The sequence below is a fragment of the Platichthys flesus genome, chromosome 3 (genome assembly GCF_949316205.1).
Source record: "Platichthys flesus chromosome 3, fPlaFle2.1, whole genome shotgun sequence".
NCBI classification, from domain to species: Eukaryota; Metazoa; Chordata; class Actinopteri; order Pleuronectiformes; family Pleuronectidae; genus Platichthys; species Platichthys flesus.
Window position 1 is genome coordinate 25,839,323 of NC_084947.1, and position 14,440 is coordinate 25,853,762.

The 14,440-nt window shown below is 42.7% G+C and overlaps 1 protein-coding gene across 1 annotated transcript in view; it reads right to left on the reverse strand.

Moving 5' to 3' along the window:
* Positions 1-6,251, reverse strand: part of LOC133950747 (protein Niban 2-like) — a 54,195-nt gene extending 47,944 nt beyond the window's left edge. The window contains exon 1 of the mRNA XM_062384857.1: positions 5,960-6,251. Within this exon, the coding sequence (XP_062240841.1) occupies positions 5,960-6,014 (55 nt within the window). The 5' untranslated portion in view covers positions 6,015-6,251. The remainder of the gene's footprint in view (positions 1-5,959) is intronic.
* Between the last annotated feature and the right edge of the window lie 8,189 nt (positions 6,252-14,440).

Sequence of the window (14,440 nt, forward strand, 5' to 3'; positions counted from 1 at the left end):
GAGAACATATCAGGGATCTGCTGCTGTGAGTCTCGATGACTCTTTGTTGTGTTCCTGCTGGCTACCAGATTAATTGTCCAGGGGCCTTCTGTAGTGCTGAGACCAGCTATCAGCTCTAATGATACTACTGTGCTGTCTTCCACCGCCGTGGTAATCTAATCCAAGCAACAGCACTTTTTGTTTACACGGCAGCTTTTATCACTGACATCGGTCCAACAGGTTCAGCACGTCTTGATCATGGAGGTCAAAGCTAAAACCAGAGTACTATTTAATAGACCCACAAGAGAACCCACCCCCCAACTTTATCCCCTCCTCCTTTCTCCACAGTGTCTTAACAAAAACATTCCACTGAGATAGACCCATGGGCTGACTCATAAATTTAGACCTGGTTCCCATCGCAGCTGAGGCGGGAGCGGCAACCAGCAGTGCTTGTGTAAGGATCTAGAGTGTCGACCGGAGAGCAAATTTAGTTGGATGTAAACAAGTTTACTGAGGTAATTAGAGGCAGAGCAGAAGTATTAGTTCAAATGTTTCACGAAAAAATAGTTTTTGTTTGCACACGTCAGCCAAGAGGGGAAGTTCAGTGCTCTGCTTTCAGGCTTTTTACTAGATACGTGGACCACCAGTGCTGATCTTTGTGATGCAAAACTGCCCCAAACCTGATACAGAGTCACGTCAGTCTAACTCTTTTATGATCCATACAAACGAGTTGCCCTGATGCCTGTAGCTAGGAGTCAAATAAATCTAACTCCAAGACACATAAAAGTCCAATGTGGAAACAGGGCTCTCATGAACACGAGAGATATGGAAAGATGCACTCAACAGACAGGATAATGAGAGTGAACTGACCTCTATGGCTCATTAAAGAACATGACTATGCACACGCTCAGATCTGTTTGATGTTGTATAATAAAAAGTGTTTTCCGCTGAAAGATATGCAACACAATATGACAGAGGATACTGTGATATATGGGTGCTTGTTGTGTGAAACCCACAGATAGTGATTACTGGCTTTCCCAGTGCCAGTACATAAATTCAGGATGAAACAAATAAATCTAAGTGAAAACAACGTGGGGCAGCAAGCATCACTCAGAACTGTGGAGCATCCATGAAGATTTTACCGAACTTACATTCGATCCCCAGCATGCATCATTATCCCTGTGTGGCCCTGCCTCTGCAGCACTTTTTCCTCATATAACTAATACATTTGTTCTTTCCTGCCCACAAATCCAGCCCTCATTAACCGGTTTACCAGCAGGAGCAAACAGCTGTTTGTCTGTGAAACTAAACAATCCGACACAGAAAACAGACAGTTTGCTTGTAGTGCACACAGTGGAGCATTTAGCCAGTAACAAACCTGACTGGTCTCTGGATTAAGTGAGTTTGGTTCACTGTGCAGTCTCATAATAATCTGGACAGTAGGGTTAGATAATGAACCACAATACATTATGAATGATAATGACCTCATAACCAGGGGGTTGTTTCTGTTGTCTGTTTTTTTGTTGATTTGTATTATGTAAGTCAGGAGGATCATTCAAAAAAACGACTGGACAGATTATCATGAAACTTATTGAAAGGATGCCATATGGGATGAATCCATTGAATTTTTGCGTACATCCTGATCAGGGGACAGACCCACTATTTTTCTAAATAAAAATCTGGATCTTGTGAATTTAAATGTGGCTTTAATGTGGGACTTTGGCAGATTTATGGAGTACTATTCAAGTTTTAATTCATGATGTTGCAAGATCAGAAGGCAGGCTTATCTAACATCATAGTAGTAGGCTAGATTGGTTATCTTGAGCATCAGCGATTCGTTAAACTAGCTTAACTTAATTTGAAGTAGTGGGCTCAGGATAAAGAATGGCCTTTTTCTCTACTGGTTTTATTGTACAGTCACCTCACCTGTTCAATCTGTTTGCCTCATAAGATCATACCTTCAGACCTGCTCAGCCTTCAACACTTAACACATGTATATGGTGGGGACCCGGCAGCAGGTATACCTTTCTAAAACAGGTCTCTCTGTGCTCAGAAGGGCGTGTGTGTTGAAAGTGAGAGTGCCACACCTCGACAGACCTAACACTTCCTTCAGGGCCTGAAGATTTAACACCGACAGGGAAAAACACTCCATGTTCGGATTTCCTGTTTTTTTGCCCCTCGCCCACTGACACTGCTGACTCTGCTCTGTGTGTGAATACATAAGGGAACACTTTGTCAATGTGAGCTAAGGTGTGTGTTTTTGGGATCTCTATGAGGAAAAACTGTGAAACCTTGACTAGAATAATTAACAGTCCAATATTAGTGTACTTTTTGGGGCGTTGTACTGACAGCCAGGAAGTGTTTTGCTCATTGTTGGGATAAAAGTAAACCCATTTCTGTATCTATGTGGTTTAATGACTTGTTACTTTGTGGCCTGTAAGAAAATGTGATGTGTAATTTAAAAGGATAGCTCACAGAAAAATGAAAATGCCCTCATTATCTACTCACAACAATGCCGATGGAGGGGTGGGTGAAGTTTTGAGCCTGCAGAAAGAAACACAACATGCCTCCATACTGCTGGTGTGGTGTCATCCAAGTGTCTGCAAGCCCCGACCTTCATATTCGACATACAAGTTAAGTAAAAGGAGAAAACCTGCTGATCATTTTTTTTCTTATTTGTCTCTTGGATTCAGTGGCAATATTGTCTACAGTTTGTTCCAACATTGCCTTTGTACAGACAGAGGGTTTATAAGTCATTAACTGAGGCATTTGTACTTTCAAGGTTTCATTTAGTTTCACTGCTGGAGGGAAATTGAAAGTTAAAACTTATTTTTAGTCCCTGTAAAACGCCTGAAGTTGCATAAAATGTTGAAGGATGTTTGATTTTTTTATTGAAATTAGTATAAAAGCATAAACAAGACACCCTGGTACGCTTGTGACAGTTTCTAAAGAGGAAATGAGAGGCTAGCCATGTGATCTTGGTCATTTCCCCCCTCTCCCAAACACCATATCTCCCTTTTAAACTGACTTCATATACTGGAGGTTATATGAGGGAAGTCAGACATGCTGATAGCTGGTTTAATACGACTCTGCTCCGGGACTCACATAGTTATTCTTATCAACAATCAAGGCAAGGCTTTTCTACCTGTCAGATGACAACAAGATAGGTGTGAACCGTTTTATCAGCTGCTCATAAATCATTGATATGATGAATACAATGGCACTGAGGGATGAAGATATCCATTAATGAGATTATCTGATAAGTTTCCATTTCAACAAAAGGATTTTCTTTTTTTACAAATGTTAACTCTGGCAAAGAAGTTTATCAACTTCCCAGTGCATCAAGAACAAAATTAGTGGCTGTGTGGGATATGTGTGTGTGTGTATGTGGACAGCTTTAATGATAAATCCAGGCACTTCCTTGAAGCCAACCTGGCTCTGGGTCTGTCCTGGTTGCAGAGACTGCGTGGCGCTGGCTATGCAGCTCAAGGCCTGGAGGAGGTTTCCTTCCAGCCACACACACACACATGCTTTTTCATGCATTCCTCAGATTCCACATCTGATGCATAAGTCTGTGTGTGTGAGCATCACTCTGAATTGGCCACTTTAGACATTAAAGAAAAAATATGACGACTTGATCTGTTACACAGCTTTCCCTCTGCACTTCCTCCTAAGAGGTACTGTTGTCAGCCGGATGACCTGCATCAAAAACTAAGATCAAGAGAAGTCTGTTAACACAGAGGGGTCAGTAGATCTGGAGGGTCCAAGCCCGCCAGCGGGGAAACATTTCAGTTGGTTTTTAATAATTACTTCCACACATGATTGAATTTTTTGTTTTTATAATACAAGGTTTTACATCGATACATGAGGTAGCTGGCATGGCACATTATCTAAAAAGAGTAGGATAACTCTATACTTTTTTAGTTTTCAAACAAAATTATCTGTCCACAAGTGTTATGGCTAAATATAACCCAATCCCTAAACAAATGGCTAAAAATCAAGTGAACAATGAGCACTGGACATTCAGGTAAAGAGGAATTATTCCTTGTTAGTTGCAGAATTTTTTGACATTGCTTGAATAGTAGCTTGTCTCCAAAAAATGTATGCAGTTTTTTCATTGTAAAATGCAGCTTTTAACTGCACAACAGCGGTTAGCAAGGACAACATGCTATTTGTAATTTATTCTCCATGTTGCATTCTACACTAGTAGCTGTGTCTGATGCTGGTTGTTTCCTTAACGAAAGGGTCATGTGACAGGAGCAACGAATCAGGTAATGTCGTAGCCCAAAAAATAAACTAATCAGCAAGCGGTTGTGTCTACATCATTGTTTCCACATGTCTCCGTTTCTGCCCGTCAGACGTCACAAGTTTTGAAACAATGGGACATATCTAGGCCCCTTTAACTGGGCCAGCAACATTTCCAAACTTTTCCATTTTGAAAATGTATCATAAACACACTGTGTTTGAAACTACTACTATGGATGATTATAACAATGAATTTATCAAAAATAAAAAAGGTTTTTAAAAAGCTATCTTAAAATAAAGTGCTTAATTTTAGAATACATAAGGGCCAGGCAGCTTTCACGCCATCTGTTCCATACTCATCAATATTAAGGAGTCAGAATGACAAAGATATTCTTGTGCTGTGACACATCAGATGCTGAACCACTCCCCTTGATACCCAGTGAGATTAACATGTCAGGTTCCCTCCTGTACACCCTGTACTGTACCTTATCTGCCACACTCCAGTCTGCTCAAGATCAGACATGTCCAACACTTAAACTGAACAAGTTCCACAAGACCAAATAACAAGATCAGATGTTATTTATAAGAGCTGCAGCTGATAGAGTAGCAGTCTATCTTTTCATATCTTGGTTGGATAAATGAAAATGCAGTTGTTAAACACCTAAGCAGATCAGATTAACGGGCTGGAGCTTGTCAGCAATATTCATGTCTGTATTTAAAGTGAGATCAAAGTCTGAATGACTATGTGAAGTAATAGGCTGATAGAGTCAATAGAGAGGTGGGGCAGCTCCACCCATGCTCCACAGAAATCAAGCAGCCTGACAGCTATCTGCAGTCTTTTCCCAGAGATCACTCACACTGAAACCTGAGCCAATTTTGAAATAGTCCAAGCCCAACAGAGCACAAATGACCCCTCCGTGATTAAATTAGTTTTTTGACAGAAAATATTTGTAAACAAACCCTTTATTGCTTTATTTTCAGTCCCCTAATTGGGAAAATCAGTTTTTCTTCACCATATTTAAGAGGAAGATTGATATCATAAATGTCTGTACTACTGGTTAGAAATAACAGTTGTAGCGTTGTAGTGTGACAAACTTTCTGTTAATCAATTAATTATCATTACCGTTTTTCTCCTTATTTTATTACAAACTGAACAATATATGGTTCTGTCTGGGTTTCAGGGATACTGTGATGAGCATTGTCTCTTCTCTTTCTGACATGGCATACATAGACCTAACACTCATGAAACTTATAAGCAGATAAATTGATGATGATACCTATATACAATCTGACCATCTTTAGGCTCAAGACTAACATTAATATGTGGTCAAATAAAAAGCTTGTAAACAACATGATAGAGTAAACAGTTTGAAAACCTTGCCATCGTCAGTATGATTCATGTAGCTACAGGGGTGGGGAGGGGGCCTGACCAAACTATGGATCCTGGGTTTTAAAAATCCTGTCCACTGCCCTGCTCACACCCACACCCCTAGAATCTCTTTTATTGCTAAAGCACATCAATAGTCATAGCACAGGTGAATCTAACAGTCCATTAACAACACATTAAGTCTGGTAAAGACAGAAAGAAGAACCAGAGTCCCACCAACATCCTGGTAAATCTAAAAAATGACTCATTCTCACCCACTAAGTTTACTCTTTCAGACAGTGGACGCGGCGTAAAAACGCACGTGTGCCCAAAGCAGCACGCACCAAACAACCGTCGGGAGCCCCTCACCTGAGATAATCTCCCGTTTGGCCTCATCCAGGTGACTGGAAATGACGTCCCCCATGCTGGATGAAAGTCACAGTGCCAGACTGACGCGTCTGCAGGTCGGAAGCGGGTCTTCTCGGTCTTCTCGCAGGACACACGCAGGGGAATCAGTTGAGAGAGGAGCAGACACTTCCTAGACACCTCCTCAGCTCCTCTCCACTGTTTCACTGAGTGACTGAAGCGCACGGAGGAGACGGGCGGTGGCGGACAGAAGGAAAAGTGCTCGGCCTGTTTCTCGGACAGACACACCCTCCCTCCAAGTGAACAGCTACTCCCACTTTACACTTGTGCTGCGTTCATGGTATGTGGGGAAAATCACCACAACTTCTAAAAAGAAGATACCTGTGTAGATGGTGGAGAAAGAAAATGTCCAAAATGTATTGTCTGTGTGGATTTTTACCCATTTTAGCTCGAGCTTAATAAGCAAGGAGAGCTCATTTTCTGATAACATGAAGCTTTGAATGGTGTTACAAAGCCAGGTTCTAGAGGAAGGCTACATTCAAAAGCTTCAAACTACAACAAGATATCGTGTTTAACAGAGCACATCAACGAAATAAGATTATTTACAATATTCAGTCGGACGTATCTGGATTCAGGGACCAGTCAGTAAATAGAGGCCCCACGTTAGGGTTGCCAATCGTCCCTTGAAATACGGAATCGTCCCGTATTTAGAAACAAAAGCACCCGTCCAGTATTGAGCTGAAAAGGGACGCACTTTGTCCCGTATTACTGTGAGATAAAAAAAAATCAATAATTGTGACTTAGTTCCGCCCCGCTCACTCGCTCAGAGACACAGCCTTATTCATTATTCGTGTGCAAGTCGCTCCCAGCCACACATACAAACACATTTGCAGTTTGGTTTCACCGTTAATGGCACGACTGAGCAACGTCCTCAGTGTGTTTTGTGTGCCGAGACAGAGTCTCATGAGTTCAGTCTCTTAATCGATTCAGAGTCCACATCGTGATGCATCGTAGAATCGAGACATTTCCAGACCTCTAGTGTGGAACGTGGTGAACCTGAACCCTTTCAAAAAATTTGCTCTGCCAGAGTATCTCTTTTGGCTCATTTTGCTGGTCCCAAGCCCCGATAAAGGAGGAGGGTTGGAGGGCAGGACATGATCCTGCGGCGCACATCATCGTGCGGTTCACGATGCGGCACACATCATCCTACGGCGCACATTATCACCTCACATCATCGTGCAGCGCACATCATCGTGCAGCAGACATCATCCTGCAGCGCACATCATCACTGCACATCATCGTGCAGCTTACATCATCCTGCAGCGCACATCATCACTGCACATCATCCTGCAGCGCACATCATCCTGCAGCGCACATCATCACTGCACCTCATCATGCCGCGCACGCATATCATCATCACAGCACATCATCTGTGGACTATTGTAATTCATTATTATCAGGCTCCAGCAGGAAGTCGTTAAAGACTCTACAGCTTGTCCAAAATGCCGCAGCACGTGTCCTGACGAGAACAAAGAGAAGAGAGCACATTTCTCCAATATTAGCATCGCTACACTGGCTTCCAGTTAAATCTAGAATAGAGTTTAAAATTCTCCTCCTCACCTTCAAGGCCCTTAATAATATAGCGCCTTTATACCTTAAAGAGCTGTTAATACCTTATAAACCCACTAGAGCACTCCGCTCCCAGAATTCAAGCCTACTTGTCGTCCCTAAATTCTCTAAAAGTAGAGTAGGAGCCAGAGCTTTTAGCCATCAAGCCCCTCGGCTGTGGAATAATCTACCACCTTCAGTTCGGGAGGCAGTCACCATCTTTTCGTTTAAAAGTAGGCTCAAAACCTTCCTTTTTGATAAAGCTTATAGTTAGAGCTAATTAGTGCGCCAGAACGTTACTTGTTCTATTTTGTGACACATGACACACGGAGCTTCTCTTTCCAGCTTCTCCTTCCTCTTCTCCATCCCTATCCCCCTTCCCCGGAATCCCTTTGCTTTATCACCCGCAGATCCAGGGCCTCTGTGGCCGCACCATGGATTACGGTTTGTGGATCGCGCACCGGGGGTCGCGGTGTTGGATCCAGTGTGGCGGATTCTGAGTCATGTGGGCTGATCGTGGTGCTGGTGGCGGACCCTGTGTCGCGTTGGCATTGGGCACGGGCGGTGGACCAGGACCGCGGTGGTGGCTTGTGATGGGTCCTCCTGGTGGGCGGCGATGGACGGTGACTGAGGACTGGAGTGGCGTTCTGGTCTGGATGGTGGATCGTGGTCCTGCTGGTTGCTGACCATGGACTGTGATTGCAGCGGGACTGCTTGGCATGTCATGTTGGGGTTGTCCTTCGGGATGCTTACCCTCATTGATATCATCATCACCGCACATCATTGTGCTGCGCACATCATCCTGCTGCGCACATCATCCTGTGGCGCACATCCTTGTGTGGCCCATATCATCATCACTCACATCATGTGCAGCGCAGATCGGGGCACATCATCGTGCAGCACACATAATCCTGCAGCGCACATCATCGTGGAGCGCACATCATCCTGCGGCGCACATCATCATGTTGCGCACATCATCTTCGGGGCACATCATCGTGCAGCACACATCATCCTGCGGCGCACATCATCGTGGAGCGCACATCGTCCTGCGCCAAACATCATCCTGCAGTGCACATCATCCTGTGGCGCACCTCATCCTTTGGTGCACATCATCATGCATTGCACATCATCATGCAGCGCACATCATCCTGCAGCGCACATCATCCTGTGGCGCACATCGGCGCATATCGTCCTGCAGCGCACATCATCCTGAGGCGCACATCATCCTGCAGGGCACATCATCCTGGGGGCACATCATCCTGCAGCGCACATCATCGTGAGGCGCATATCATCATCACTCACATCATGTGTGGCGCACATCATCCTGCGGCGCACATCTTCCTGCGCTGCACATCCTCCTGCGGTGCACATCATCGTGGGGGGCACATCATCTTGCGCCAAACATCATCCTGCGCCGGTCACCATCCTGCAGCGCACATCATCCTGCTGCTCACATCATCCTGCTGCTCACATCATCCTGTGGTGCACATCCTCGTGTGGCCCATATCATCATCACTCAGATCATGTGCAGCGCAGGTCATCTTGCGGGGCACATCATCGTGCAGCAGACATAATCCTGCAGCGCACATCATCGTGGAGCGCACATCATCCTAGGGGCACATCAGCTCACACCATCCTGCAGCGCACATCGTCTTGGGGCGCACATCATCTTCACCCACATCATTGTGCTGAGCACATCATCCTGCAGCGCACATCATCCTGCGGCGCACATCATCACTGCACATCATTGTGGGGCGCACATCATCATGCAGTGCATATCATCATCACTCACATCATGTGCAGCACATCATCCTGCTGCGCACATCATCATGCTGCGCACATCATCTTCGGGGCACATCATCGTGCAGCACACATCATCCTGCAGCGCACATCATCGTGGAGCGCACATCGTCCTAGGCCAAACATCATCCTGCAGCGCACATCATCCTTTGGCGCACATCGGCGCTTATCGTCCTGCAGCACACATCATCCTGCGGCGCACATCATCCTGCAGGGCACATCATCCTGCTGTGCACATCATCCTGCGGCGCACCTCATCCTTTGTTGCACATCATCATGCATCGCACATCATCATGCAGCGCACATCATCCTGCAGAGCACATCATCCTGTGGCGTACACCGGCGCATGTCATCCTGCAGCGCATATCATCCTGTGGTGCACATCATCTTGTGTCGCATATCATCATGCAGTGTACGTCATCCTGCAGCGCACATCATCATGTGGCGCATATCATCATCACTCACATCATGTGGGGCGCACATCATCCTGCTGCGCATATCATCCTGCGGCGCACATCATCATGCAGCATACATCATCCTGCGGGGCACATCATTGTGCAGCACACATCATCCTGCGGGGCACATCATTGTGCAGCACACATCATCCTGCGGCGCACATTGTGGAGCACACATCATCCTGCGCCGAACATCATCCTGCAGCGCACATCGGCGCATATGGTCATGCAGCGCACATCATCCTGCAGCGCACATCAACCTGCTGCGCACATCATCCTGATCCAACTGTAATCTGGGCCCAAAACATGAATTAAACGTCTATGATATTAATCAAATCAATCTCAATCCTTATAATCGAAAGAAAGTAGAAAAGTTGTCCTTCATGTAATAAATTATATTAAATGAATGAATCAGCCTGTGGCACTTACGTGACAGTTGTTGAGTTAAGTGAAAGGAAAAAGCTAAATTTCAAATTACAAAACAAATGCTTTAAAAAGGAGGATTTGTGTTGTTCACATTTATCCCCAAGTGCATCTATCTACATACAGTAATGTGGCCCTGCTGCAAATTCAAATGGTGTATCTTTCTTTAATATGAAGCAAGTGCCTCAATACATTCCTACGGTCTTTCTGAAAACTCGAAATGTATCATTACATTATTTATATGATATGTGATATGTGTAAATACTTGTGTTTCTCAACAGAAATATAACCATGTATTTCTGGACATTATTGTTATTATTATTATTATTGTTATTAGTAGTAGCAGTAGTAGTATTAGTATTATTATTATCAATGTGATGTTGTTATTAATCCTCCTTTAACTGTACTATTGAATTATAAGGGACATATGAGATGTTTTTGATCAATGCAACGTTTTGGTGCTTTCTCCTCATCTTTGTTCTCCTCTCCTCTGCTGCCCTCTCATGGATACCAAAGCTAACTGTTTTCTAGAAGTGTCTAAAGAGCTTTCCTTCATTATTGGCTGCTGACATATTGGCTCTGTGAACTCCAGAGTTTAGTCATATCCACCTCAGCTTGAATCTTGATATAATCCTTAAATATAAAAATATGGATCAATGTTGTTTTAAACTCAATTTATTCACATTTATTTGTTTTTCTTTTATTGTATTTCATTCTAATCAATACAATAAATCGGATATATCTCAGATCTGAGCAGCAGCTATTCTGTTTTGGTTTCTGACACATAATCTTCAAAATAAAAGCCCATGAACAATCGTCAGTCGAAATTAGAAAATATTGACAATGGTTATTTTCAAGTGATGGTGTGCTTTGTAGTACTCTATCCAATTCCACTTTCAACATGTCCAAATATTATCTGTCTTTTCGCTGTGAGCTTTTTAGTCGTATTAGTTATGATAACATCAACAACCATAGTTTTGTGTTCATCAGTGAAAAGCATTCCTCTAGCTCGAGTGGAAATAAATACTGGGGGATTAAACACAAAAAGAAAAGCAACTGAATAGAAAGTGATTAATTTACAGTTTGATAGATATATGCAGTAGATACAGTTAGGTCCATAAATATTTGGACATTGACACAATTTTCATAATTTTGGCTCTGTACACAATGGATTTTGAATGAAACAATGAAGATGTGCGTTAAGTGCAGACTTTCGGCTTTAATTTGAGGGTATTTACATCCAAATCAGGTGAACGTATAGGAATTACAACACATTTTATATGTGGCACCCCCCTTTTTAAGGGACCAAAAGTAATTGGACAATTGGCTGCCCAGCCGTTCCATGGCCAGGTGTGTGTTATTCCCTCGTTATTTCATTAACAAGGAGCAGATAAAAGGTCTAGAGTTCATTTTAAGTGAGGTATTTGTGTTTGGAATCTGTTGCTGTCAACTCTTGATATGAAGTCCAAAGAGCTGTCACTATCAGTGAAGCAAGCCATCATTAGGCTGAAAAATTGAAACAAACCCATCAGAGAGATAGCAAAAACATTAGGTCTGGCCAAATCAACTGTTTGGTACATTCTTAAAAAGAAAGAACGCACTGGTGAGCTCAGCAACACCAAAAGACCCGGAAGACCACGGAAAACAACTGTGGTGGATGACAGAAGAATTATTTCCCTGGTGAAGAAAAAACCCTTCACAACAGTTGGCCAGATCAAGAACACTGTCCAGGAGGTAGGTGTGTCTGTGTCAAAGACAACAATCAAGAGAAGACTTCACCAGAGTAAATACAGAGGGTTCACCGCAAGATGTAAAACATTGGTGAGCCTCAAAAACAGGAAGACCAGATTAGAGTTTGCCAAAAAACATCTAAAAGAGCCTGTACAGTTCTGGAACAACATCCCATGGACAGATGAGACAAAGATCAACTTGTACCAGAATTATGGGAAGAGAAGAGTATGGAGAAGGGAAGGAACTGCTCAGGATCCAAAGCCTACCACCTCATCAGTGAAACATGGTGGAGGTAGTGTTATGGCGTGGGCATGTAATGGAACTGGTTCCCTTGTAGTTATTGATGATGTGACTGCCGACAAAAGCAGTAGGATGAATTCTGAAGTGTTTCGGGAAATATTATCTGCTCATATTCAGCCAAATGCTTCAGAACTCATTGGACGGCGCTTTACAGTGCAGATGGACAATGACCCGAAGCATACTGCGAAAGCAACCAAAGAGTTTTTTAAGGCAAAGAAGTGGAATGTTCTGCAATGGCCAAGTCAATCACCTGACCCGAATCCAATTGAGCTTGCATTTCACTTGCTGAATACAAAACTGAAGGGAAAACGCCCCAAGAACAAGCAGGAACTGAAGAAAGTTGCAGTAGAGGCCTGGCTGAGTATCACCAGGGACGAAACCCAGCGTCTGGTGATGTCTATGGGTTCCAGACTTCAGGATGTCATTGACTGCAAAGGATTTGCAACCAAGTATTAAAAGTGACAATTACATTTATGATTATATTAGTTTGTCCAATTACTTTTGGTCCCTTAAAAAGGGGGTGCCACATATAAAATGTGTTGTAATTCCTACACTGTTCACCTGATTTGGATGTAAATACCATCAAATTAAAGCTGAAAGTCTGCACTTAACACACATCTTGATTGTTTCATTTCAAATCCATACTGGTGGTGTACAGAGCCAAAATGATGAACATTGTGTCAATGTCCAAATATTTATGGACCTAACTGTATATGCAGTTCTTCAGTTAAACAATCAAAATCTCCCTTCCATGTGAGCAAATGTACATGTGTATGTATGTATGAACTTACTCTGAATTTACTCTTACTATAGTCTCCTTTTTCAGTGTCTCCCTTTTGACTCTGTGACTGGATGTATAAAACACACAAAATTGACAAAATAAGAATAATAGGCAATTTGATTATTCAGGATATTTTGGGGTTGGTTGTCTATTTTTAATGTTCATTTCAATAAAATATCTATGGAGTTAAAAGCTCCTCTAAACCAGTGGTTCTCAACTGGTCTGGCTTTGGGACCCACTATCACCCCTTAATGACAAACTGCGACCCAAATCGAGGAAAATGTTGTACTTGTCAAATGTATTTAATAAAAAGATGGTTCAGTTTGAACCTGAGATGGTACAGAATATCACAGAATGCCAACACAGATTTTTTTTTTTAAATAAACCACAACGACCAGCAGGTGGCGATGCTAGAGAGGGAAATATTCCCTTTTACACTAAATTAGCTGTATTTTAATTAAAACTAAAAAGTGCATCTTAAGGACTCATGGTAATACAACTTAGATAACAATTCAGTAACTTCAGCCTTTTTAACAGACTCAACAGTGATTTCATGCAAAAACGTGAAATAAAAAAGTCCAACTACTGAGAAGTAGTTTCAAAAATAATTCTCAATCACTGAATTTATGACAACAAAACTGATCATATTCACACTCCTTAACAAATACTGTTAAGGATTGTGAAAAGATGGCTCTCCGCTGCAAAAAATCCCCTTCAAAATAAAAGCACAGGATTGTTTTCCTTAACATTTTCTTTTGCTCAGGCAAAGGCCCGCGACCCACTGAAAACGGGTCGGCGGCCCGCTTTTGGTCGCGACCCACCAGTTAAGAATCTCTTCTCTAAACAATGTTATTTGATAAAATCAATTAGAGATGCAACTCTTTACATAGATATCATGACATTGGAAAGCATAATCAGGAGATGGATGTTCAGCTAAAATTGGAATAAAATTTGTATCTTTTTAATAACACAATATTTTCAATAGATCAATTCGCTCCCAAAAAGCAGGCTCACTTGTGGTTCCTATAGAGTAGAATGGGAGGTAGATCCTTGCGCTACTAGACTATAGGTCTCTCGTATCACTCTCCTCTTTCTGTCCCTCTTCCTCCCTTGGTGCTATGTAAATTAAAATAAATTGAATAACAAATGGCATCAGGATGTACAAGTAGTGACGCTGTAAATATGCAGATTTGGTATCATTTTGGTGACAGAGCCATGAGAAGTGATCCACAGTTTGTAGTCTAAGTGTGACAGAGTTTGTGCTGACTGTGCCAAGAGTTTTGAAAACGTTGACTTCGAGTAGAAGTGAACCAAAGGCTTTTATTTTCGCTTTAATTGGAACGGAAGTGCGTGTGTTACTGATGTGGGCTTGTCACATCAGTAACA